Source organism: Sorghum bicolor, chromosome 7 (assembly GCF_000003195.3).
Source record: "Sorghum bicolor cultivar BTx623 chromosome 7, Sorghum_bicolor_NCBIv3, whole genome shotgun sequence".
NCBI lineage: Eukaryota > Viridiplantae > Streptophyta > Magnoliopsida > Poales > Poaceae > Sorghum > Sorghum bicolor.
Genome location: NC_012876.2, coordinates 55,610,556 through 55,637,190, shown reverse-complemented (window position 1 = coordinate 55,637,190; position 26,635 = coordinate 55,610,556). Strand labels below are relative to the sequence as shown.

General features: G+C 41.5%; 1 protein-coding gene across 1 annotated transcript; it reads left to right on the top strand.

Annotated features, from left to right (window-relative positions):
• On the top strand, positions 698-6,094 carry LOC8075645 (uncharacterized protein At1g66480). Its single transcript, XM_002445480.2, has 2 exons — positions 698-1,515; positions 5,560-6,094. Exons 1-2 carry the CDS (start codon positions 823-825, stop codon positions 5,605-5,607), a joined length of 741 nt encoding a protein of 246 aa, XP_002445525.2. The 5' UTR covers positions 698-822; the 3' UTR covers positions 5,608-6,094.

Sequence of the window (26,635 nt, the reverse complement as noted above, 5' to 3'; positions counted from 1 at the left end):
GGCGAACTGAAAGCGACGACGCCGCGCAACGGACACACACCAAAGCCAACGAACTCTCACACACTCCCTGCGATTGTCTTTCCCCTCTTGTGCTCGTCCATCCATCCGTGTCGGCCTGCACTGCATGCAGACGCCACCCTGCCTGCTGCCTGCCTGCTCTAGAAGATCACATCAAATCACATGGCCCTCCGATTCCATCCTCACATGGCCTCGTCCGTCCGAGACACTATTGTTAGCCCCGACTGTTCATCGACCGCGAACGCAATAATTTTGAAGCATTAATCCCCACGTTGGAACATGCCACGCTACCCAATCACACACCAAGGCCTTGTTGAGTTCTATTTTTTTTTTAGTTTTAGTACTGTAGCAGTTTCATTTTTATTTGATACTTATTGTCCAATTATGAACTAACTAAACTCAAAAAATTCATCTCGTCATTTACAGCCAAACTGTATAATTAGTTTTTGTTTTCGACTATTTTTAATACTCCATGCATGTGCCGCAAGATTTGATATGATGAAGAATCTTGAAAAAAAAGTTGTTTTTAGTGTGAACTAAACAAAGCCCAATTCGCTACATTACTAGCTACTACTACTGATGAGTAGTTAGTTGTAGTTATTAAGAGGGGATTTGCAAGCGATTAGAATAATTAAGGATTGACTTGCTCGTCACATGGCCACTCACATCACATACTACGTCTTTATATCTCACCGCTGCCTCCTTGTCTCACACCTTCCTTCGCCAACCAGTCTACACGTGCCAGTGCATATACAGGGAGTGCTAGCTATTAGCTGCCTAGCTAGCTCACATAGACACATAATCATGGGCAACTCCATTGGCGGGAAGCGGCGGAGGTCGGCGAGGGTGATGACGGTGGACGGCGCCACGTACAAGTACCGCCCGCCAGCGGCGGCCGGGGACGCGCTGCGCGATCACCCGGGCCACCACCACCTGCTCGAGTCGGAGGAAGTCCGCCGCCTGGGCGTGCGCGCGAGGCCGCTCGACCCGGACGCGCCGCTCAAGCCCGGGAAGCTCTACTTCCTCGTCGACCTGCCCAGGCTACAGCGCCGCCGCCCGCCCCAGCGCACGTGGTCCGGCGCGCTCCACTACGGCGCCGGCGCCGGGGAAAGGCTGGAGAGCCTGATGCTGGCGCGGCGGTCGGCGTCCGACGTGGCGATGTCGTCGTCGGTGCTGGCGGCGTCCTCCGTCGAGGCCGTCGGCGACGGCGCCGTGCGGCTGCGGGTGCGGCTACCAAAGACCGACGTGCAGCGGCTCGTCAAGGAGAGCCGCGACGCCGCCGACGCTGCAGAGAGGATCATGCAGCTCTGCGTCGCCCGCGACCAGCAGCAGCGACACCACCACCACCACCGGTCCGCGCCCGCCACGCCTCTCGTCGTGCCAGTGCCCGTGCCACCGCCGCTGCTGCCACCGGCGATCGTCACGTCGTCGGCGACGAGCTCATCGCGCAAGGATTTCGATGACAGCAAGCAGCCCGCGGCAACCGGCAAGAAAGAGGTGCGTGTTGCGTCGTCCGTGTCCACTACCCTGCCTTTCATTATTCTTCCCCATTATTATATATCATCTTAATTTCCGCCGCTACTACAAACAGATCGGCCAGAATTATAGCCGAGAACAACGCACGTTGAGCAACATTTGACATCGATCTTCTTGCGAATTCCGATCCAACCATTCCATTTCTAGACTCAAGAGTCATCTTTTTCTAATCTTTGTATACGAATACGTATTAACGGGAAAATACCACTACACTTGTCCACTAGTCTAATACGACCGATCGAAGTACTAGTAAAATGCATGGGAAGAGAAAACAAAACATGGGAAGAGCATGCGAGAATGAATAGGGTACGCGTGGAAGAGAACCAACCGATCGAAACAACAAGGCAATATAAAGTGGAAAGCTACATGTCAGGCTAATTATTAATTAAAATTAGCTAACTGTCTCTCTGCCTGTCTGATGCTGGCACGTAGCACGTAGTAGTGTAGTACGTACTCCGATCCAGGCGAGTACAATATCCTCATATAACAAGGCCTTGTTTAGTTTCTAAAAAAATTTATAATTTTCTATCACATCGAATCTTTAAACGCATACATGGAGTATTAAATATAGATAAAAAATAATTAATTACACAATTGTCTATAATTCACGAGACAAATATTTTAAGTCTAGTTAATTCATAATTAGATAATAATTACTAAATACAAATGAAAATGATATAGTAACTAAAACTAAAAATTTTTCCGAACTAAACAAGGCTCAAATACTCCTACTACTATACGTATATATGCTGGCAGCGGCAGCGTGCGTGCACAGGGAAATTATGAAGGGGAGGAATAAAAAGATGCGTGTGGCGTGTGTGCATGGTACAGTGATCGAGTGGTCCAGTGGTAGAAATTAGAAGGGTTTAGGTGACGGATGTGGGCATGCATGTGATGACGGGGACAGGTACCAGTACCATGGAGAAGAGAGAGTGGTCACTCAGTCTACCTGTTAGGTGCGCTGATGGTGCTGCTGTACTGTGCTTGACGGGGCGCTGTCTAATTGATTACGAGCTGTTAGTTAGCTGTGCTCCGGTGTCTGATGATCGGGCTAACAGATCACCAGCTGATCGAGCATGCAAGTCAAATGCATTCAGAACTTATAGCTTCATTTGCTCCATCCTAATAAACAATTTGCCATATATGTTTGGTCAGCTGAGCTTGTACGTAGGACGGTAGTGAGCGGGTCGTAGGGTTTCTCAAGTACAGTACTACTTCATAGAGTAGTAGTAGCAGAAACTAATAACTTGCCAATTAACAAGAAGAAGCATGCAAACTGAAGGTCAACGAACAAGCTAAGTACGTGGATCGTCGTACGTCCTAATGTACTACTCCTACCACTCCTAGTGATCCGATGCATGTGGTAAGATTCTGAAACGAACGCGGTTGTGTACCTAGCTAGCTAGTTAAGGTACAGATGGATCAAGATATGCATATATAGCTCGTGTGCTAATATCTCAAATGTGTTTAATTAATTGCAAACGCGCGCGGGCGCGATCAAGGCTTACTTCAACAACTCGTTGACATGCAGAGATCGATATGATTTTATTAGTACCACCACGTACGCATGTGGTATCTTATTGATCGATCGACCGGGAATGCATATCATTAGAGCATCTCTAAGAGATTAGCCAAATCATTTTCTAAAGGTAAATTTAGCTATTGTTGAAGGACAAACGTTTCCAACAGACTCTCTAAACGACTCTTCAAATTTAGTAGCTCTCCATCCCACCTTATTCGCTCTCTACTTTTGGATAGCCTACCTCAATAGCCATCCTTTACAGAGTCTGTTGGAGTACTCTAATATTTTTTTGTCAAATCTATTTTAGAGAGTAGCTAAATCAGTAAATTTGGCTATTGTTTTTGACTAATCTCTTGGAGATGCCGTTAGGTTGCTACTTTATTTACTTCATCGGTCCTACACTTCTAGAATTCTTAAGGCCCTGCTCTATCCTGGAATAGAGTGCATTTAAGCATTTGATATGTGTCCACAAAAATAATACATTCGAGGAACAAGAAGATAATATTTATTTAAATAACATTAGGGATAAGAAAAGTAATTAAGTGCTTATCATATATTCTATAAGAAAACTTAGATTGAGTGAGTTAAGTGAGGGATACATGCATGCCCTCTTTCTTATTTAGTCTTATAATAGCCACGCACAACGCACTATATTACAAGATGGATGGAGTATTTGTTTAGCAAAGAAAAAACTCCCGAAAACAATTCTAGGTCCAAGATTGCTATTCAATTTTATATAAGGTTTTGTTACCGGGAATGATCCTGGGATAGGATTTCACTAACCGAATGGGGCCCAAATTAAAAGAGATCAATGTTACATGAAAATTACATATTTTTTCTATCAAACCTATGGTAGCATGTAATAATTGGCCTTTGAAAATAGAGAAAGTTACTACTCCCTCCATGCATGAAAGGATTAATTCCTAGAATTCGTGTCAGTTATTTTTTTTTAAAATTTGACTAACTTTATATAAAAGAGTAACAACATCTATAACATAAAATATACATCATATGAAAATATATTCTATGATGAATCTAATGATACCATAAATCTTTATTGTTTTTAGAAATTTGGTCAAAGTTTAAAATTTTGACTTAAAACAACTCTAGAAATCGATTTTTTTTGAACATAGGGAGTATAACTAGATGGATTATACAGGCCTTGTTTAAATTTTAGAAGTATACTAATTAAGAACGGGGAGAGAGAGAGAGAGTGTAGTTCTCGGCCAGAGCAGGGCTGGTCATGCATGTGCGCTGTCGAGATCTGACACGACGCCTCAAAGCCCGCCAGCCACTAACGGAATCCACGTAGCTTAGGCTGTCTCAAATAGAAGACCCAAAATAGTTTTCAACACAATACCTATAGCCTCCAACAGAGTACCCATACAGAAGACCCATTTTAGGTATCAGGAGAGGCATAACCCAAATTTGGGTATCCTCTCTCCTCGAGACCTATTTGCGGAGAGTGTTGTCTTTTAGGTCTTGTTGTTGGAGAAGACTAAAAATAGATATGGAACCTTTTACCTGTAGCGCTACCCAAAGAACAAATAGGTCTTGTATTTTAGGTGACTATTGTTGGAGATAGTCTTATAGCTAGCAAGGCTCCATCAGCTCTATAAATAGAGCTAAGTCGTTTTATTAAATCGGTTAACAAAACAGCTCTTTCGTTAAAATATGTTACCACAGAAACGCCATATAGGCCGAGATAAAACTAGGAGAAGTTACTATTTTTAGATCTTTCGCACCCTAAAGCTTTTTTAAAGACTTTATTGGTGTAGCCATTTTATTTTACCCCGTTTAGTAGAAAATACCCTAAAGCTTTTTAAAGGTTTTATTGGTGTAGCTATTTTATTTTACCCCGTTTAGTAGAAAACGGCTCTAAACGGCTTCTAAAGCCGCTAAAGATGCTCTGCCAAACAGAGCTAACACGCAACGGAATTCCTCCGGCTTTGATTCCGTGCACATCGATGAAAATGCTGTCAATGCTCACTCACTCACACTCACTGAGTCAGGCCGGACAATCATGCATGCAAGCCTTCCCCTTTCGGTGGTAAATAGGGGAAAAAACATCAGTGGGAAAGAGCACCTTGATCACCACCGAGAAACTGCTACTAGCTGCTATATATAGTACTGGCTTTCACTTGAAGCAAGCAACTCATGACGCAGCAAGACCTGCTGCTGCAGCCACAGTGCAGTAGTGTGCTAAACAGCTAAAAAAGCCGGCCGGTCCGTCGGATAGAGGACTCAATTTGCAACAGCGCGCGGCGCAACCTTTTTCTCGTTGTCTTTTCCAAAAGTTTACGGATAGATCTCTAATAAAGTGACGATATATATATATATATATATATATATATATATATATATATATATATATATATATATGTGAACCGTTGCTATTATTAGCTGACAATGTAAGCAAAGCAACTAACAACTTTCCTTTTGCTTTTCCTGTTGCATGCATGGTTCGGTTCCGATCCTTTCAGAAACGGGCGAGGTTCGTGACGGTGCCGGACGAGATCATCGGCTTCTGATCGCCGGCCGGCCGGCCGGCCGGCCTTTGCCGGGACGACGACGACGACTGGCGGCCGGGATGATCCTACTCCTCGATCACAGCATGCAGTCTCTCTCTCTCCGAAGCCTCATCAAATTCGATCGGATCGGACTAGCTAGTTTGCAGCAGCATGCATAATGATGCTTGATGCGTACCTGAAGAGCTAGCAAAAGAGAGCTGTGTGTACATGCATTAAGCGTCAGGCCGGCCGGGAACATGAGAAGCTGTGTGTGAATCAATGCCTTCCTGTCTCCCCCGGGCTGCATCACTCTGTCTGAACTGAACCCTCTCTAGTGTGCGGTCTTGTGTCGCTTGACTCATGGTGTACATATAGTACGTACAGATGTGTACAGTATATTGCTTGATGCCTACTAGTAGCTAGTTAATTAGCTAGTGCGATCATGGAATGAACCCACCTGCTGCCTTTTCGCGGTCTCTTTTTTAGCAGTGCGCATCGTCGTGTCCTCTCTGCCTGCCTTCCATCTTCATGACACAGCTTCGATCGACCCGGGGCGCGGTGCAAGAGGGTAACATGAATAAAGCAAACTGTGAGTGAGGAATCTGAAACGCTTTGCTGAGTAGTGTACAGTAGTGATACTTGTGGCGTCATGAATCTGTACATCAATTCCATCTGCTCACTACTGAAAACACGTCCTTTGTCCAGGGCCTAAGTCTTTGCCATGGTCCTTGTTTTGCACAACTTGAAAAAAAAAATCATTTACAATACTCTCAAGCAAAAGACTCTTCTCTGAGAGGGACTGGGGCTCTTCCCCGGTACCAAATAATACTTCTAATAGCTTGTTTGGAATTTTGCACTAGTAGAATAAAGCTCTGTACAAGCGGTTCCAAACACATTTCTATAGATGTTTTTCGTAACCGTCAGCGCTATTGCACTGGCGGTTAAGTAAGAACCGCCTTGTAGAAAATAGGCAGTTTGCTAAGACAACCGCTAGTGGAAATATTTTTCTAGAAATACAAAATTAGCTTTCAAAAATAGGAAAAAAAGATTTTAATCCCATGGAAGGCCCACTGGCTAGTCGCGTATTTTTTTACGTAAAATCGTGCAATAGGCGGGTTGTGTCTATATTAGAGTTTAGTTCCCCATATATTATCCTAAACCGAGTATATATTGATTATTTGAGACCCTAAACAAATTCAAATAGAAAAGTTGTCAACTACAAAGTTTGATAGCTTTTCAAGATCTACAACTTTTATATAGGTAATTTCTTCATCCGAGGTCATTTACAAAATTTGAATTTCAAATTTGAGAAATTCAAACCTAGTTTTTGACAACAAGATGATCTCAAAACAAAAAAATTATCAACTACAAAGTTTCATAACTTTTTTGAGATCTACAACTTTTATTTGGCGGTTTTTCCAAACAAGGTCATTTGAAAAGCTTAAAAAATTCAAATTCAAATTATTTCTATAGGCGGTTTTCTTAAAAACCGCATGTAGAAATATGATTTTTAGTGACGGTTTCTTAGGAAATCATGTATTTCTACAGGCGGTTTTATTAGGAAAACCGTTTGTGAAAATCAGTTTTTACTGGCGGTTTTTCAGTCGAACCCAACAATTTCTTTTCACATGTGTTTTTTAATTGAAACTGCCTGTAAAAAAAATTCACCATCAGCATAGAGTTTTTTTTACTAGTGTCCTGCACTCTTATTCATATCGGTCAATATATGTTGGAGTGAATTTGGATAAAAGTTAGTTAATTCTTCACCCAAATACATATAGACTGAGATAGACACGAGTACATTCAAACAAGCTAGGCTTAAGTTGGTTACTGGATAGTCATAGAGAATCTCAGTACCCGTGCACGTCGCCCAATACGTACTAGTGCAGACAATCGTCTTCACCATAGTATATATAAGGCCAGTCTCAATGGGATTTCATTAGAGTTTTATGCACATTAAATATGCTGATGTGGCACTACATTAATGAAAAGAGAGATGATAAGAGTTTTATGGGAGTAGAGAGAGTTTCCTCCCCATAAAACTCCTATACACTGTTTCCAAAATATTGATGTGTTGAAAACTGTGTCATGAAACTCCCATTGAGGATGACCTAAGAGCAAGTATTATAATCGACTGCACGCGGGCTGAATCCTAGCTGGCAGAGAGATTAAAGGAGAGAGAATGCGGAGCGGACGTCTGGTGAAACGCCGGCTTGAAGTGAGCGTATACGCAGGCGTGTGTTCCCATTTGCTGTTTTTTTGCTCTACTCATTCTCCATTGGCTGCATGTGCCCCTACATGCCGATGCCGCAATAAATAAAATACTACCATAAAGTTTATTTTGCCCGCTCTTGCTCTAAAATAGAATCATGTTTGACTTCCCAAATCCTGAAACTTTTGGAGTTCCTGTGGTAGCCATGATGGCTTCCATCATGTGAGCCAGCATGCCCCCACCGGCCAATCCAGATAACGATCACTCTCCCTAGCTGGTCCCTTGCGTGCATGACTGGGATCTCAAGACCGTATCAGCTAATCTTGCAAGAAACTGTAACAACAATGGTGCGGTTTTGGCACATAGCATTGAAGCTGATGAAGCTTTAATTTGGCGGAGCAATGCACGCAATCACGCGTCAAATTTAGGTTGCTCGCCGGAGGTCGTCATCGGTTTTGTTTTTAGAGCACTCAAGACTGAACTGAGGTTGGTTCCCAGTCTTTTTCGATATTCTCGGAGGGAACCGCCCGGAAAGGGCAGCGCGAGCAGAGCAAGCCCTCCTCAGCCGTCGGATTGGAGAGTCTTTATTCGAGTTGTTGTTCCTAGTTGCAAATGAGCGAGTTCCATGCATGGTTTAGCTATTATTAGCAAAAAAACATATTCAACGGGGTATAGAATTTATTATTTGATAAGTGTATACTTTTTGTAAAATTTAAATGAGTTTAGTCCAACCTTGAATCAAATAAATATAACCCCACCAAAACAAACAAAACTACCAAACTAATATTGGAAATCACCTTGAGAAGAAATAGAAAAAATCATGTCTCATAAAAAAATCAGAAATCTTCATGTACAGTGGAGGAAAAAGAGTAAAAATGATATAAAAATATGTAGAGAAATTAAAAGAGGAAGAATATTACGTAAAGAAAGCATAAAAACATCACATGAGGGAACAATTCCATCAAACAGCACGTCAGATCAGTCCACTTTTATTGTCGCTCAGTGCAATCCAAAGCAAAACCAGCGGCGCAGTTAGTGACAAAAGCCCACAGCCACAGCCGCCACATAATAATACAATTAATAGGTAACAGTTCTCAACATCCTTTCATCACAGCATTTGTTTGAGACATACATGAACAAAGCACATGTAATTCCGTATGATTAAGAGGAAGTACCTTTTGGCCAGCATTGATGCATCACGAGAGAAGGAACAGCCGATCAGAGGGCGATCATCTCCAATCTCGCTACACTCCAGGACAAACTCCCCAGCCTGCTTCACGACGAGTTCGGCCTCTGCCTCTGGGTCCTCATCGGAATCCTCGTGGCAGCGCTTGGCCATCTCAATCCTAGCCTTGGCACGGGGCAGCGAGAACTGTGCAATGTCGACACGCGCCTTGAGAAGCTCCTACGTGCCCTTGGTGAAGAAGGGGTACTGGATCTGCTCCTCCTCGCCGGTGCGTGCAGCATGGTCGTCCTCCTGTGTGCGGAGGAGACGGTCGACCTGGCCATCGGCCTGCAGCCGGACCATGAGGGCTCGGAGGCGGTCGTGGCGCTCCATTTCACGCTCGCCAAGGTGGCGGAGGTAGGCCCGCACGGCCATGGCGTAGGCGCGGCGCCGCTAGAGGAGCTCCTGCACCGAATGCTCGTGACGCTCCCACGCGGCGCGGTAGTCGTCGGAGACCTCGTAGTCAGCCTCGCCGCCCCTGGCGGAGGAAGTGGCGGCGGCGGGACGGGGATGGGAGCGATTGGCGGGTGGACGGGGACGGGGAGCGGAGCCATGGGAGGAGTGGGGGCCGGGGGCCACAATTTTTTTAAAATATTGCTTTTCCTCAATTTGGTAATATTGCAACGGAAGAAAAACATCAAATAACCCTAGAAAGTGATGACATAATGTTACATATCTATTTATATTTATCCTTTTTATAAATTTAAAGTCCATAATTTATTTTATTGATAACCATAACATCTATGGTATTAGATAGTTAATATTTACAATAATATGTAGCTTAAAGACATATTTATTTAATAATAATAATAGAAAACAGTTAAATCTTATCTCACTCTAATATTACCTCTTAATATGCCTCAGTATTATATTAAAACATGAGAAGTTTGATGCTAGCATTATTTTTTAATTAGATTAGGATTGCTACGAAATATGAATCAAGCATCACATTAAATAGGGTACCATTAAATTTTTATAATAATTAGAGCAAGATAACTATAATTTTAATTTTACAGTAAAAAGCATAGGCAAGTATTTCCAAAAAAAAGTGTACTAAAATTTGTGATATTTTTTGTTTACTGCATGGATATATATATGTGGAGCTGAACAAAATTTGTTTTATAATTTTTAAATTTTTCTATGAATTACTATGCATTTATTAATTTTTAGCCGATTTAAAAATTAAAAGAAAAGTAAATTGGAGATTTTATATTGGGAACCCTAGAAAAATTTTTATTCTTTTTTCTTTCCATCAGTACCGATTCCGGTTGGGATTCCGGTTGGGCTGATTGGCTGGCGAGCGACCGGAGCGGAGCAATATAAGATTTTGCATTAGGACTAGAATATTTTTTATTTTGTTTTTGCCCTTTTAGAAACGTTGGACGGAGGAGGAGATCGGTAAACCGAACACGGACAGAACATGGACAGGAGGCAGAAGAAAATATTTGGCAAACTGAAATTTTGACTCTTTATAGATAATAAAAAAGTATAGATTAGCACAAAAACATATTCCCTCCATACTCATAAATAAAGTCGTTTTGGATAGTAACACGGTCTCTAAAGCATCCGTTTGACTAGTTATTTTTATAAAAATATTTATTAAAAAGTGGTATATGTATATTTTTATAAAAAAATTTTTGAAGACAAATCTATATATATGATTTTCATATTTTCAAACTCAATAACTTAAAAATTATTTATGATTTATATTCATAATATTTGACCTAAACTTTATCAAAACAACTTTATTTTTAAGTATATGCAGAATTATCTTGGCCCATTGAAAGCCGACGAAAGAGAAATTTACAAACAAATGCAACCTTGAAAAACATGGCCATTGCTCGGCCCATCACAAAAGATGTCCACAGGAACACAATCCATGCAAAGTGTTTTTCTTTTCAGGGACAAGTAAAGGAGAAATTTGCTATATATTATAGGACGCAATTGCTATATAATATAGGACGTGAAACAATGGGCTTCAATATTATAGGACTTCAATAGTAGGCTTCGCTAAATTAAAATGATCTTGAAAACATTTGTGAATGATGTTGAAAATATTTGTATTTTGTTATCACTGCCAGTCATGAGAAATTTTGGACCTGGAGCCATATCAAAACTCAGGGCCCTCTAGAAACATAAAAATATACTCAACATATACATATAAATTTTGTTGACACTTAACATGTATCAAAAAGCAATATTCATACGAAATATTATGCACTAAATTTACCTTAAAAATTTATCCATATACCCTCTTTGTGATTCTATCCATGATTTAAATAGCGCGCGAAATTAACGCTATAGCGTCGCTATAGCGGCCACGGACAACTGACGCAACGATATCATCCATTTTCACGCTATACGCGCTTTTGGCGCTAAAGCGTGCTATAGCGCCGCTCATCATGTTTAGCGCCGTAGCGCCGCTAATGTCCCGCTTTTCCTGTTTCGTTGGCTGGTATCAAAAAATCGTTGACCCAGTCGAATTTAGCCTAATTAGGGCCCATCTTCGTCGCTATTCCAGGCCATCTGGACGAGTGCAAACCCTACAACGCTTGGTCACGTACACATCTCTCCTCTGACCTCTCCCTTGCGGCGGCGGCGGCTTGCCGGCAAGGCGACGGTAGCGGGTGAGGGACAGGCGGAGGCAAGGCTACGGCGGCAGCGGAGGTACGGGAGGAGGCAAGGCTGCGGTGGCGGCGGCTTGGGAGCTGGGCGACGTCGGGTGAGGGACGGCAGGAGGCGGCGCTACTACGGCGGTTGGGAACCGGGGCACCTGAGGTTTCTGCGACCTGCGTGCTACCTCGTCAAGAAGCCCAACAATGTCGGAACCAGATGGCACTGCACCGGCGCAAACCCTAGGCAAGTTTCCTTTCCCCTGTTCTTCTCCCATGTTCTTCTTTTACAACAATGACTGAGCAATTAATCCATGTGATGAATTGACATGTGTAGATGACAGATCACTAGATAAATGATGGGAATCAGTTTTGTGTTATTTATTTGTTGCAAGAATAGAAATAGACAATCAGTACAAGTTTTGATTGCTTGCACGATTTGGTACACACAATTGTGTTGTGGAGAGACAATTGTTTAATTGATCAGTACTTAGTTAAATAGTTTAATAATTTAATTGTTATATGAATTGCTGATTGTCATGCTTAAATCTACAAGATCAAGAACCCCATAATATTGTCATGCTTCATTAAACACTTAAACTATTTATTGTTTAATAATTCTGACAACTTGGTTTAGTTGTTTTATAATTCTGTCAACTGGTATTGTCAACTTATTTTGTCATCAATTTCTAATTCACAATGCACAATGCACATTTGTAGGCTTATCCAGCACTGCATCAACAACCAATCTGCCCAACCAAATAGAAGAAACTGTTACTGAGCCCTCTGACCCAGCATGGAAGCACTGCACAATGCCAGATGTCACTAAGAAAGGTTCTCTTAAGTGCAATTATTGCAGCAATGTGTACAATGGTGGGATTACTATAATCAAGTACCACCTTGGTAAAGTTCCTGGCTTTGGTGTTGCAAAGTGCACCAAAGTTCCTTCTGATGTGCAAGAGCAAATGGTGAATCTTTTGACAAAAAAGTTGGATAGCAAGAAAAAGAAAATACATAAGAAGGATGAGGATAGAGCAATGGTTGATCTGAGACACTCTGAAGGAGAGGATAGTGATGGTGATGGAAACTCAGTAATTGTGTTGAAGAAGGTGAGTAGCAAAGGTGGTTCTTCAGGTGGACCAATGGACAAATTCTATAGACTAACACCAGAAGAAGTAGTTGCTGCAAGGAAGGGAAAAGGCAGTGCTGAAAATAAGGTTCAGTCCAAGCTGTCTAGTGAAAAAAGAGAAGAGAAGAGGGACAGGGCATGTGAGTATATCTGTCAGTTCTTTTATGAAGCAGGTATCCCACACAACACTGTTACACTTCCTAGCTTTGAGCTTATGCTAGAGGCTGTTGGAGACTTCGGCAGAAATTTGAGAGGCCCAACTCCTTATGAAATGAGTGGCAAGTTCTTGCAGAAGAGAAAGAAGAAGGTGCAAGAGTCATTGAAATCTCACCAGGAGTCTTGGGAACTACATGGTTGCTCAGTCATGACTGATGCTTGGATAGACAAGAGAGGCAGAGGTGTGATGAACTTGGTAGTTCATAGTGCATATGGTGTATGTTTTCTGGATTCAGTGGATTGTTCAGCTGTCAAAAAAGATGGTAGATATATATTTGAATTGGTGGATAGGTGTATAGAGGAAATAGGGGTACATAATGTAGTTCAAGTTGTGACTGACAATGCAAGACCAAATGAGGCAGCTTCAAGTTTGCTGAGAGCAAAGTACCCCCTCTATTTTTTGGAATGGTTGTGCTGCCCATACTCTTGACCTCATCTGAGAAGACATAGGTAAGATGTCAAAAGTAGCAGCAACAATTAGTAAAGCAAAGAGCCTCACTGTTTTCTTCTATGACCATACTAGGGTTTTGAACCTCATGAGGAAGTATTTGTCTAGAGATTTAGTGAAGTGTGGTGTAACAAGATTTGCCACAGCTTACCTCAACTTGAAGAGCTTGCTTGAAAACAAGAAGCAACTTCTGAGGCTTTTTAGAGAGGATGAGCTCAATGAATTGGGGTACCTAAAGAGTGTAAAAGGGAAGAAAGCACACAAGATTGTGACCTCTGACACTTTCTGGAAAGGAGTTGAAACAACTGTTAATTATTTTGAGCCATTAGTCACTGTGTTAAGGAGAATGGACAATGATGTGCTAGCCATGGGGTTCTTGTTTGGCTATCTACTAGAGACTAAGGAGGAGATCTCTAGGAGGTTCAACAATGAGAGAAAAAAGTTTTGAGGAATTTTTCCAGTACATTGACAAAAGGTGGGACAGTAAGCTTAAGACACCATTGCATAGGGCTGGTTACTACTTGAACCCTTTCTACTATTACCAAAACAAGAAGACTATAGAGGAGAATGAGTCATTTAGCAATGGTGTCATAACTTGCATCACCAAGCTTGTTCTAGATGAAGACACTCAAGACTTGATTATTGAGGAGCTCCAAAAGTTTCAGGATGCAGAAGGATCATTTGGCAAAGATATTGCTAAAAGACAATGCAAGAACATTCATTTTGATCCTGGTATGTAAAATGGTCAAACTGCCTAAGAACTTCTTTTCAAGAATTATTAGCTAACTGCCTAACTCTAACTGTGATTTCACTTTGTCTTCCTAATTAAGCTAAGTGGTGGCTCAACCATGAAAGTAGTGCACCAAACCTAAGAAAGTTGGCTGCAAGAATTCTATCTCTCACCTGCAGTTCATCAGCCTGTGAAAGATGCTGGAGTATATTTGAACAAGTAAGTTGTTGTCTTGGTAGTTAGCTAATATGTTCATCAGCCATACTGTTCTTGTAGTTAGCTAATATTTGAACAAGTTGTTGTCCTGGTAGTTACTGTCCTGGTAGTTAGTTAATATTTGAAGTTTTGAACAATGAGTATGAGTGTATGACAATATGTTCTTGATGCAGGTGCACACAAAGAGACGCAATAACTAATTGCACAGTTACCTATAATTTAGGAGACGAATCTTTTGAGCCTATTTAATCTATGATTGAACAATAATTATTAAATACAAAAAGTGCTATAGTGTCAAAATAAAAAATAGATCTAGGGCCTTGTTTAGTTCACTCTCAAATCTAATTTATTTTAAGATTTCCCGTCATATCGAATATTGCGGCACATATATAAAACATTAAATATAATTAAAATAAAAAAGTAATTATATAGTTTGTCTGTTATTTGCGAGGTAAATCTTTTGAGTTTAATTAGTTTATGATTGGATAATATTTTTTTATCTCAGAAACTAAACAAGGCCTTAATGGGCGCGTGCCCATGAGTTAGAGTGCATGGGACCAGCACCTGCATAATGCATGGGAGTATACATTTGCAACATGTACGAGACGCCTTATTTTTCCTATCAGCCATCATGTTGCTAGGCCCTAAGGCCTTGTTTCCAAAAAATTTCAAGATTCTCCATCACATTGAATCTTGCAGCACATGCATGGAGCATTAAATATAGATGAAAATAAAAACTAATTGCACAATTACCTATAAATTACGAGATGAATCTTTTGAACTTAGTTATACTATGATTGGATAATATTTATCAAATAAAAACGAAAGTGCTACAGTGTCTAAAAATCCAAAATTTTGGGAAATGAACAAGGCCTAAATTGTACCTTTTAGGCGCTAGGCAGCAGCAGCAAGCCTTTAGCAGTAAGAGCAGCAGTGGCAGCAGGCAACGCTGCAGGTTGCACAGAGGAGGTAGGCTCGAACGAGAGGCGAGCGAGCGACGGGCGATGAACGATTTACTTTCGCTTTTAGTAGGATAAAAACGAAAGTGCTACGGTGTCTAAAAATTCAAAATTTTAGGAACTGAACAAGGCCTAAATTCTACCTTTTAGGCGCTAGGCAACAGCAGCAAGCCTCCAGCAGTAAGAGCAGCGGCGGCAGCAGGCAACGCTGCAGGTTGTATAGAGGAGGCAGGCTCGAACGAGAGGCGAGCGAGCGACGGGCGATGAACGATTTACTTTCGCCCTTTTTAGTAGTAGGATAGGATTCAACCGGCTCTGGCGGCGGCAAGCCTGCTAGCGTGCCCAGCGGTGGTGGCAGCAGCTTGCCTGCCCAGGCACCCCATGCATACGAGCATCTGATTGAACTAGCAGGTGCCCCCGTGTGTAGGGTCGAGATGGCGGACTAGAGGGAGGTGAATAGTCCTGTCTAAAACTTATCACGCCGGATAACCGAAACAAATGCGAAATTGAAACTATCAGTCTAGCCAAGACTATACCCCTCTATCTAAGTTCTCTAGCACCTTGTAACAGATCCTAAACAAGCAAACAAGATGCTACCTTAACAAGAGCTCACCTAACCAATTCTAGAAGCAAGGTCACACAAACCTATGCCACTAGTACTTTGCAAACCCGGGAGCTCCTACACAACTAGTAAGCAAAAGCACAAAGCTCTTTAGCTCACTAGCAAGGCAACCAATGCCAAATTAGAGAGCGCAAAATACTTAGCTACACAAACTAAGCAATATGACTAACAAGGTTACACAAACCAAATTAGTCACGCAAGGGAAACTACTTCTAGCTACACAAGCTAACTAATTACAAGAGCAACGACACAAGCACAAGTATATGAATGTAAAAACAAGCTTGTGTTAGGGACTTGCAAACCAACGGGAAGAACAATGTTGACACGATGATTTTCTCCCGAGGTTCACTTGGTTGCCACCAAGCTACGTCCCCGTTGAGACAAGCTCCAAGGTTGCCGCCGGTCCTCTTGCTAGTGGTGACCCGCAAGTCACACTCTCCCACTTGGAGTGCTTGCCACAAGCTCTAGCACTTGACCCGGCCGGACCACTTGTCGCCCTTCGCGTCTCGCTCTACTAGAGTTGCTCTTCGCGATCCCCGCGGGGTGAGCACCGTACCCCTCACAAATCCTCCTCCGGAGCACCGCACAATCTTCTCGCGTGCTTCAAACGGAGTCACAATCCACCAAACCGTCTAGGTGATGGCAATCACCAAGAGTAACAAGAAATCCCCAATCACAAAGATTTCCTAGTGCCACCAAATGCAAATCACGAATGCACACACTAGGCTCTTACTCTCTCACTCAAAAATAGCACCAAGCATGAGAGGGAGAGGAAAGGGAAAATGTGGATCTGCAACCTCTCATCCACACCCACAAAGGGCTCTCAATCTCTCTAAGAAATTTCAGCTCAAATCCATGGGAGAGAGAGAGAGGAGAGGAGGAACCCTAACTTGCTTGCTCTCCTAAAGTGAGAAAATGGGGAGAGAAGTAAGGAGGAAGAGGGCAGCAGCAGCCCCAAATACCTCAGTTCGCGCTCCCGACGGTCAGATTCAGCCACGCGAGAAATTCCAGTGCGGGTAGGAAATAATTCCAAGCAAACACACTTTTGACCGTTGGCGTGGGTTAGATCTGAGCTCAACCGGAATTTCCAGGTAGGGCCATGAAAATATCCGGGTAGAGCAAGGAAAATTCCGATCGACCCCTCTCTGTTGCAAGCACAAAAACAGAATATCCAGGTAGGGTAGAGAATAACTCTGATCGACCCCTTGCTGTTTGGGCATGCCTACTAGCTCGGTTTTCCAACTCAAAACCCCTTTTTAAGGTGCTAAATTTCCCACGAAGTACCAAAAACAATTGAGCACTTAAGTTAGCATTTTCACAAATAATTGTTAGGGTTTTCTCAAGTATTCTCACCACGTCACTAAGCGCAATGCATATGCAAAAGAGACTCACACTTAGTGGCACTAGATAACCATTGCAATTAAAGATTTCCCCTCTTTATAGTACGGTTATCTATCCTAAATCCGATCAAGCACTTCTCTACTCAACTTAGACCGGTGAAATGAAATGCCCTATAGGTTATACCTTTGCCTTGCGTATTTCATTCCATCTCCTTCGATGTTGATGCAACACATGCACCAACCAATCACAAATGATATGATCCACTTTATATCATCACATGACCGTATTGGTTCATCGATCTTGACCTCACTTGCTCTTCACCATTGCCTTGGTCCATCGGCGCCAAGTCTTGCTCAAGCTTCACCGTCACACGCGGTCCCTCGCTTCAAAGCCTCTGACTTGCCCTTCACACTTGCAACTAGTCCATCGAGCCAAGCCTCATCTTGATCTTCTCCACCTTGGTCACATGACTCCATGTCATGTCTCATATGCAATGAGTTCCTTTATCATCACATATCCACCTGTGGACTAATCTCCTGTATATCTTACATAAATACTATTAGTCCACCTAAGTTGTCACTCAATTACCAAAACCAAACAAAGTCCTTTCAATCTCCCCCTTTTTGGTAATTGATGACAACTCTACAAAGATATGGAAATTAAAGCTTTTTCAAGCTAGCAGTTCACACAAGTGTAAATTGCTAACTTGATTTTGGATTTTATGCTACTTATCCAACATTTAAGCTCTATGTCAAGATTTGGATAAGCACCATAAAGCCCGACTAAGTGCTAAGGTGTATAGAATAAACCTTTGTAGCTCGATACTATTTTTTATATCATTTGAAGTAGCCATTGTACACCATCCTTAGCACCATGAGTAGCTAGACAACAAAAACACTAAGAAACCCTGTGAGATCAACATTATAAGCAAGGGTCTAGTTTTTACTTAATAAACACAAGTCTAGATACCAACCTATGCATGCTAGTTGTCATATTATCAATCAAGTTCTATAACAAGCATATACCACACAAACATGCATATTGAATTTAAAAACTTATGCAATGCAATCAAGCACATGAATATGCACATATCAAATGCAAACAAACAAGGTTCATGAGCTTGCTCCCCCTACATGTGTGCTTCTCTTATCCAAGAATTTTGATCCTTCTTGATCCATCTTAATGTTGCTCCCTCTTTGTCCATATCCATGTACAAACCAACTTCCTATATTTCATATCTTTGTACCAATCTCTCCCACTTTGTCATCAATTTTCATAAAAGGTATGTGATACCAATTAAATCACTTGATACTAATTGAAAAGGTGTGCATCTCATTGTGACAAAGGATTGCATATGGGGTAGATGGTTGAGACTTGAATTTTGCATTTTTGATGGACATCACCATATGTGTTGGAATGACATTACTTGAATTGCTCTTGAGATACCATATGGGATCTTTGACCTTGATACCAATAGGTGGGGCACCTCCCCCTATGTCATAGCATGGGTCATTCACTTGTCAATCTTGTTGGTGAGGGAACTTTCTTTGCTTGGTGATCACTTAAAGTTGAGGATCGCTTGTGGAATCATCTTCTTGTATGATTGATACCATATGTATAAATGTGATATCACTTGAAAGATCTTGTCCGATACCAAATGGAAGTCTTCTACCAATTAAAGATCTTCTAGTATGGAACCACTTGTTTGCAATATTGAACATTTGCTATCATCATCATGAGTACCAATTGTTGGATGCCACTTGAAGAAACATTTAAGTCTAGATATCCATTTGCATTGTTGTCTTGTTCTTGTACTCTAATCACATGAGCTTCTAATTGTAGACTTGAACTATGTTGATTTGCCTAAGCTGCCAAGTCCGATTTGAACCAATGACAAGCTTTTTCACACCTCTAATTAAGGGTTATCTTGCCAATGTTGTACTTGTCACTTGTTAACAATCCAAAATAGATCAAGTACTTGGGTTCACTAGCTCATGAACAAACTCATATGCATACCACTAGATCAATTAATCATTCAAGCAATAGTGGTAGGCTTATGAATTTAAAATATTTCATTTGTAATGCATGATTCTAATAAGCATGTACTATATGCACTAACCGCATACTAGTACGGGATGAAATGATCATGCACAATACAATGATACCTTTGCTATGTTGGAGAAGAGGATAGTCACATAGATTCCAATTCATTTCTCCAATAGCAATGTGAAGTCCAATTGATAAGCTTGGTGAAGACCAATCATAGATACCAATTGATAGATCAAATCTTCACCCATATGATTTGAGAACCACCAATATGATCAAGTGCACTATCTTATTGTGGTTGGCTTGCTTCTTATTTTGATCATTGCTTGTATGAGAGAACTAATAAGAATATCACTTGAAATAGCATGACTAGCTCTCTTTTGGGTGTTGCTTGCTTTCTTGATCAATCCTTTTGATTGCTTCAACTAAGCATCTCAAATATCCTTTAGATCACCACTTCTATGTTAGCCTTCCAAGTACCACACCTGGTTAAACCACACCTCGGGCTGCAAGCCCCTCACATAGGGAGAAGTGACCTTTCTCCAAAGAACTATTTTTGGTACTCACTTGAATTGCTTTGATTGATTGATTCAAGTGACAGACTTAATGTGATGAGTAACCATGAATCCTTCTTTAAGTCCTTTTCTTTCTACTTGTTTAAGTCCTTTTCTTTCTACCAAATGATCTCCAATAGTTACTGGATCTTAAACTTCATCTTCATCTTGAGTTTGATTCTTGATCTTCAATTTGAGTACTAAATGTGTACACCAAGTACACTCCACAATCAAATAGCCTTGTACTCAATACTTGTCATGCTTCTAGATCAATTCAAAACCAAAATTATGTGCCTGAAACACTTATAATCATATTTCCAACTTGAGGACCTTTCAATTGAAGTGACTCTAGATCAATCCAATGATTATCACTTTTCTGGCAGATTCTGTACCTTTCAAAGAACAACTCATATCTCACAATGTACAGATCCAAATACCACGAAATCTGGTGGAAATATGATTCACTAAGTCATTTAGCAGCTGTAAAAATTTGAGCTTCTTTTGACTTCTAGATTGCTACCAGATTTCAATTCTTCCACCACTGCTACATGCTGAAAACTGCTACACTATAGCTGATAAGATCCACTCCAAAACTGAAGAATCCCTCATCCAATTCTCATGAAATTTCTACAGCATCTTCTATGATAAATGTACAGCACGCATACCAAATTTCAAGCCATTCCATATAGATTCGTCTACTCAAACTCAGACTTGATCTCAGCAAGCTCAGTTTTTAATATTGGACAGATGTCAAGCAATTGAGCTGTACTTCTTCAATTTGAATCAAACTTGACAAAGACTTGTTTGAATACTTTCACAAGACATATATCAATTCAATCCATTTACTAAAAGTCATCTCATGAACTTATCCAACTCAAATCAATCCAAACTTGATTACTAAGCATTTATCCATTCAAACACCTCATAGCAAGCAATATTGCATATATATCCAATTCAATCAACTCATATGCACCCAAATGAATGTGATCAACAAAGATATAGCTTGGTTAGCTCATGATCATCCAATTTGCAAGCTATCAAATAATCCAATAAATCACCACAACTTGAATATGACACTTGTATGTTGTAACACATTTGGACTTTACTATCTTGTCATGACATTGGGTTTGGATGTGCACTAGGCTTCAATACTTGACTCAATCATATGATGAATAATATAAGATCAATTGAATTAAGCCTCCAATGCCGATGGTACCTACACACATTCATCCACTTTTTGATGGTACCCAAACTAGTTTGGGTCCTCTCAAGTTAGGAGCAACATACTTAGGCGATGCCATAGTATGAGTAGCGGGATGTTTTGCAATAGCAACCATAGAGGTACATTATCATCCTTTCTAAGCACATTAGCATTATCAATTGAAATAGGCTTAGAAGTGTTACCTAGGGAACATGAATGAGCCATGTGTCCCCTTTTCCGGCATAAGTAGCAACTTCTTTTGGATTGAGCCTTTTCTTCCTTGCTCATATGTTGCTTCTTATTGCCTTGCCTCTTGAGAGTTGCTTGAACCTTCTTCTCAAGCTTGGTAGGACACCTCGAGGAAAAGTATCCATCATCCTTGCTCATCATCTTGGCATCTTGGATTTGCATTGGATGCCTTGCTCTTCCACCCCTTCTTGTTTTCTTCTTCTTCATTATCAAGTCATCACCATCACGGTTGATCTTGATTTGCTCTTGGGGTGTCTTTTCTTGCCTAACTTGTGGCTTTGGTTGAGGCTTCACTTGATGCTTTACCAATTGCTTGGTTGGGCACATTGAGGTGAGATGACCCCAAGTGCAGCACTTGAAGCACTTGACATTCTTTAGCCTATCTTCTTCCTTCATCTTCTTAAGCTTCTCTTTGTTTGGGCAACCATTAGCAAGATGTCCCACTTCATAGCACCGATAGCACATGGTGTGAGAAAGCTTCTTTTGAAGTAGCTTCTTCATCCTCTTTTCTTGCTTTCTTTCGCCCTTTGTCATCTTCTTCTTGAAGCCAAGGCCACATTTGTCACCATAATTTCTTTGAGTCTTCAATATATGCTCAAAGGTAACTTTTGAGTAGTAGCACCTCTCTAACTTGTTGCTCAAATTCTTCACTTGTTCATTAAGCTCATTGTTCTCTTTCAAAAGGTTAGTCTCACAAGATATAGAAGTAGAACAGGCATCTATATGTGAAGAACATGGCATAGATAATAAATCATCACAAGAGGTGGATACATGCTTCTTGCCTACATGACAAGGGTTAGTAACAATATTTGATTGATCATTTGACCCAAGTGATGAGCTCTCACTAGTTTTAATTTCTTCATTAGAAATCTTCTTAGTGAGAAATGCATGATCTTGTACCAAGTTATCATGAGCAACACAAAGTTCCTCATGAGCCAATTTTATCTCCTCATGTGAACAAGTAGTAACATAAAGTAGATGCTTTTGTTGTTCACATGTGGTCTTTAGAAATGAGTTTTCATTTTTCAATTTACTTGTTTTTGCCATCTCATTTCTTAAAGCTTTTGAGAGTCTACAAATGAGCTCAAAATTTGGACCATCACAATCAACAATCACATCACCAATAGATACCTTAGTGTCACCATGTGACATGAAGCAATGCGGTGATGTAGTAGATGAGCTTGTGGAAGCATCACTCTCATAGCCATCAGCTTCACCATCAAGTGTGCATGGAGTAGCATCATCGGTTGCATCACTTGTGGCATCATCATCGTCCTCATGTATCTCCACCTTTGATTCCTCCTTTTTGAACTTGCCATCATCCCATGTGGAGGAACCACCGAAGGTGTGTTTGATAGACTCCCACATTTCATAAGCGGTTCCTTTGGAGTTTATCCTATCAAACATCTCAAATCTCAAAGATTCTATTAGATAATCATAAGCTTCACAATCAAGTTCAAAGAGAACCTTTTGAGCTTTGGTGAGATTCTTATGGTCTAAGTTGTGTGTGAGACCATTAGTGACAATCCACCAAAATTTAGGTCCCTTTGCACGAAAATGATCAAGCATGTGATTTTTCCAAAGTGCAAAGTTTGTACCATCAAAAATGTGTGTCTCACAATCATCTAGCCCATAAGCCGCCATCCTCTCGGGTCGGTGAAGACCACAAATGAGAGACCTAGCTCTGATACCACTTTATGATCGAGATGGTGGACTAGAGGGGTGGTGAATAGTCCTTTCTAAAACTTATCACGCCGGATAACCGAAACAAATGCGTAATTGAAACAATCGGTCTAGCCAAGACTACACCCCTCTATCTAAGTTCTCTAGAACCTTGTAACAGATCCTAAACAAGCAAACAAGATGCTACCTTAACAAGAGCTCACCTAACCAATTCTAGAAGCAAGGTCACACAAACCTATGCCACTAGTACTTTGCAAACCCGGGAGCTCCTACACAACTAGTAAGCAAAAGCACAAAGCTCTTAAGCTCACTAGCAAAGCTCAATAACAAGGCAACCAATGCCAAATTAGAGAGCGCAAAATACTTAGCTACACAAACTAAGCAATGTGACTAACAAGGTTACACAAACCAAATTAGTCACGCAAGGGGAACTACTTCTAGCTACACAAGCTAACTAATTACAAGAGCAACGACACAAGCACAAGTATATGAATGTAAAAACAAGCTTGTGTTAGGGACTTGCAAACCAACGGGAAGAACAATGTTGACACGATGATTTTCTCCCGAGGTTCACTTGGTTGCCACCAAGCTACGTCCCCGTTGAGACAAGCTCCAAGGTTGCCGCCGGTCCTCTTGCTAGTGGTGACCCGCAAGTCACACTCTCCCACTTGGAGTGCTTGCCACAAGCTCTAGCACTTGACCCGGCCGGACCACTTGTCGCCCTTCGCGTCTCGCTCTACTAGAGTTGCTCTTCGCGATCCCCGCGGGGTGAGCACCGTACCCCTCACAAATCCTCCTCCGGAGCACCGCACAATCTTCTCGCGTGCTTCAAACGGAGTCACAATCCACCAAACCGTCTAGGTGATGGCAATCACCAAGAGTAACAAGAAATCCCCAATCACAAAGATTTCCTAGTGCCACCAAATGCAAATCACGAATGCACACACTAGGCTCTTACTCCCTCACTGAAAAATAGCACCAAGCATGAGAGGGAGAGGAAAGGGAAAATGTGGATCTGCAACCTCTCATCCACACCCACAAAGGGCTCTCAATCTCTCTAAGAAATTTCAGCTCAAATCCATAGGAGAGAGAGAGGAGAGGAGGAACCCTAACTTGCTTGCTCTCCTAAAGTGAGAAAATGGGGAGAGAAGTAAGGAGGAAAAGGGCAGCAGCAGCCCCAAATACCTCAGCTCGCGCTCCCAACGGTCAGATTCAGCCTCGCGAGAAATTCCAGTGCGGGTAGAAAATAATTCCAGGCAAACACACTTTTGACCGTTGGCGTGGGTTAGATCTGAGCTCAATCGGAATTTCCAGGTAGGGCCATGAAAATATCCAGGTAGAGCAATGAAAATTCTGATCGACCCCTCTCTGTTGCAAGCACAAAAACAGAATATCCAGGTAGGGTAGAGAATAACTCCGATCGACCCCTTGCTGTTTGGGCATGCCTACTAGCTCGGTTTTCCAACTCAAAACCCCTTTTTAAGGTGCTAACTTTCCCACGAAGTACCAAAAACAATTGAGCACTTAAGTTAGCATTTTCACAAATAATTGTTAGGGTTTTCTCAAGTATTCTCACCACGTCACTAAGCGCAATGCATATGCAAAAGAGACTCACACTTAGTGGCACTAGATAACCATTGCAATTAAAGATTTCCCCTCTTTATAGTACGGTTATCTATCCTAAATCCGATCAAGCACTTCTCTACTCAATTTAGACCGGTGAAATGAAATGCCCTATAGGTTATACCTTTGCCTTGCGTATTTCATTCCATCTCCTTCGATGTTGATGCAACACATGCACCAACCAATCACAAATGATATGATCCACAACCAGGGAATGCTTAAAGCGAAAAAACAAAGAAGAAAACAACGCACAACCAGGGAACGAACCAAATGTTAGCAAACCATCAACACCTCAGCCATAGATTGCATGAATCGGAGAATGGAGAGACCCATACCAAACTGCGACGAACACACGAAGGACGAAGAGTCGAAGGCGGCGAGTCCGGTGAGCACCCGGGCCGACGCAGCCCAGGGAGGACGCAGCTGGCGATTCCGGGCAGCGTAGGTCGCCGCTCCGGCACCGGTCGCCGACGACCCCAACTGTAACTCGGACCAACGCGGCCACAGATCCACAGCATGCACCAAACACGCAGCCACCGAGAATAGCAGAATCCAAAATCAGGAAGAAGCAAAACACCACCGACAAGAAACCGCAGTAAGAGTAGCACCCCACCTCGCACAACTCGCAACCAAGAAGGACAGCGACTGGACTCACACGCCGCCTGCCACAGCCCTGGCGTATTTAATGTAGACCCCTCCTTAGACTTAGAAACCGAATGGTCCAGTCCAACAAATAGAGCACACTGACTCCTGGGGCCCTGGGCACCTCTCCATCGTGGAGCCCAACAGGAAGCGAGGAGGGTCGAAAACCGACCCACAGCCACGTTGGGCATCCCTCCACGCGGACGCTGTCCAAGAAATCCTGTTTCTCGGGCAAGCGAGCCTGTTTCTCGGGCGTCAGCACACTCGGCGCCAGGGAGCCAGACCAACCAGCGGTCGACAGCGGGGGCCCCTACGGTCCGGCCGTTCGGACCGAATCACTCGTCCGGCAATTCCCGCCCAAAAGTCTGCGCACGTATGGAGCTGGCGCGTACAAAGTATATTTTTTCGGACTGTTTCTTCACACTGTTTCAAGATTGGATATTTGTTGTACTTTTCTGTAGCCCGCGCTCGTGGCTCATAGCTTTCCCATGTACTGCTGGTACAATGAAATAGTGCAGCAGCATATCCACGTCACACCATGCACAAAATAGTTTTTAACAAAAAAAGTCATAACTTCTAAACAAAATATCCAAATTAAATTCCGATTACACCATTAGATTTTTTATAATAAATCCTTCAAAACAAGATCCCACATGAATATATTTAGATAAAATTTTAAATAACAAATATTTATTATATAAAAATAGAATATTTTTGTATTGAGCTTAGATGATGTTTTAGGTTTAAAAACAATATTCCGTCTTCATAAGAAAACATTCTAAGAACCATATTGGTATTATATTATAATGTACATAAAATAATAAATAATAAACAAATACATACATAGTATAAATAAAAACAAATAAAATCTAGAGTAATGCATAAGGAGAAAACATAATAGAGAAAAAAATAAAAGAATATCATCTGAATACTCTTCAAATATCTTAAAATACTAATATACAATAGAATATCACATGTTTATTAAGTAATTATCACTAAATACGCAATGGAACAACGCTGAATATGTTATAGAACATCGCATATATATTAAGCGAACATCATTAAATACATCATAGAACATCACATGTATATTGTGCGAACATCACAAAAACATCATAAAATGTCACATATATAACACGAGAACATCACATATATATTACGTGAACATCGTAAACATATATGTATTCTATGTGAACATAAAAGATATCACAGAACATGACATATATATTAAAAGAACACCACTAAATACATCATCGAACATCGCATATATACTACGAGAACATAACATGTATATTATGAGAACATCACAAAAAACATCATATAATATTACATATATATCAT

What these genes read in the sequence shown, in the direction of transcription:
- LOC8075645 (XM_002445480.2), top strand. Translation starts at nt 823, where the DNA reads ATGGGCAACTCCATTGGCGGGAAGCGGCGGAGGTCGGCGAGGGTGATG. An exon ending in CGGCAACCGGCAAGAAAGAG is followed by an intron (nt 1,516 to 5,559) that starts GTGCGTGTTGCG and finishes CGATCCTTTCAG; the next exon opens with AAACGGGCGAGGTTCGTGAC.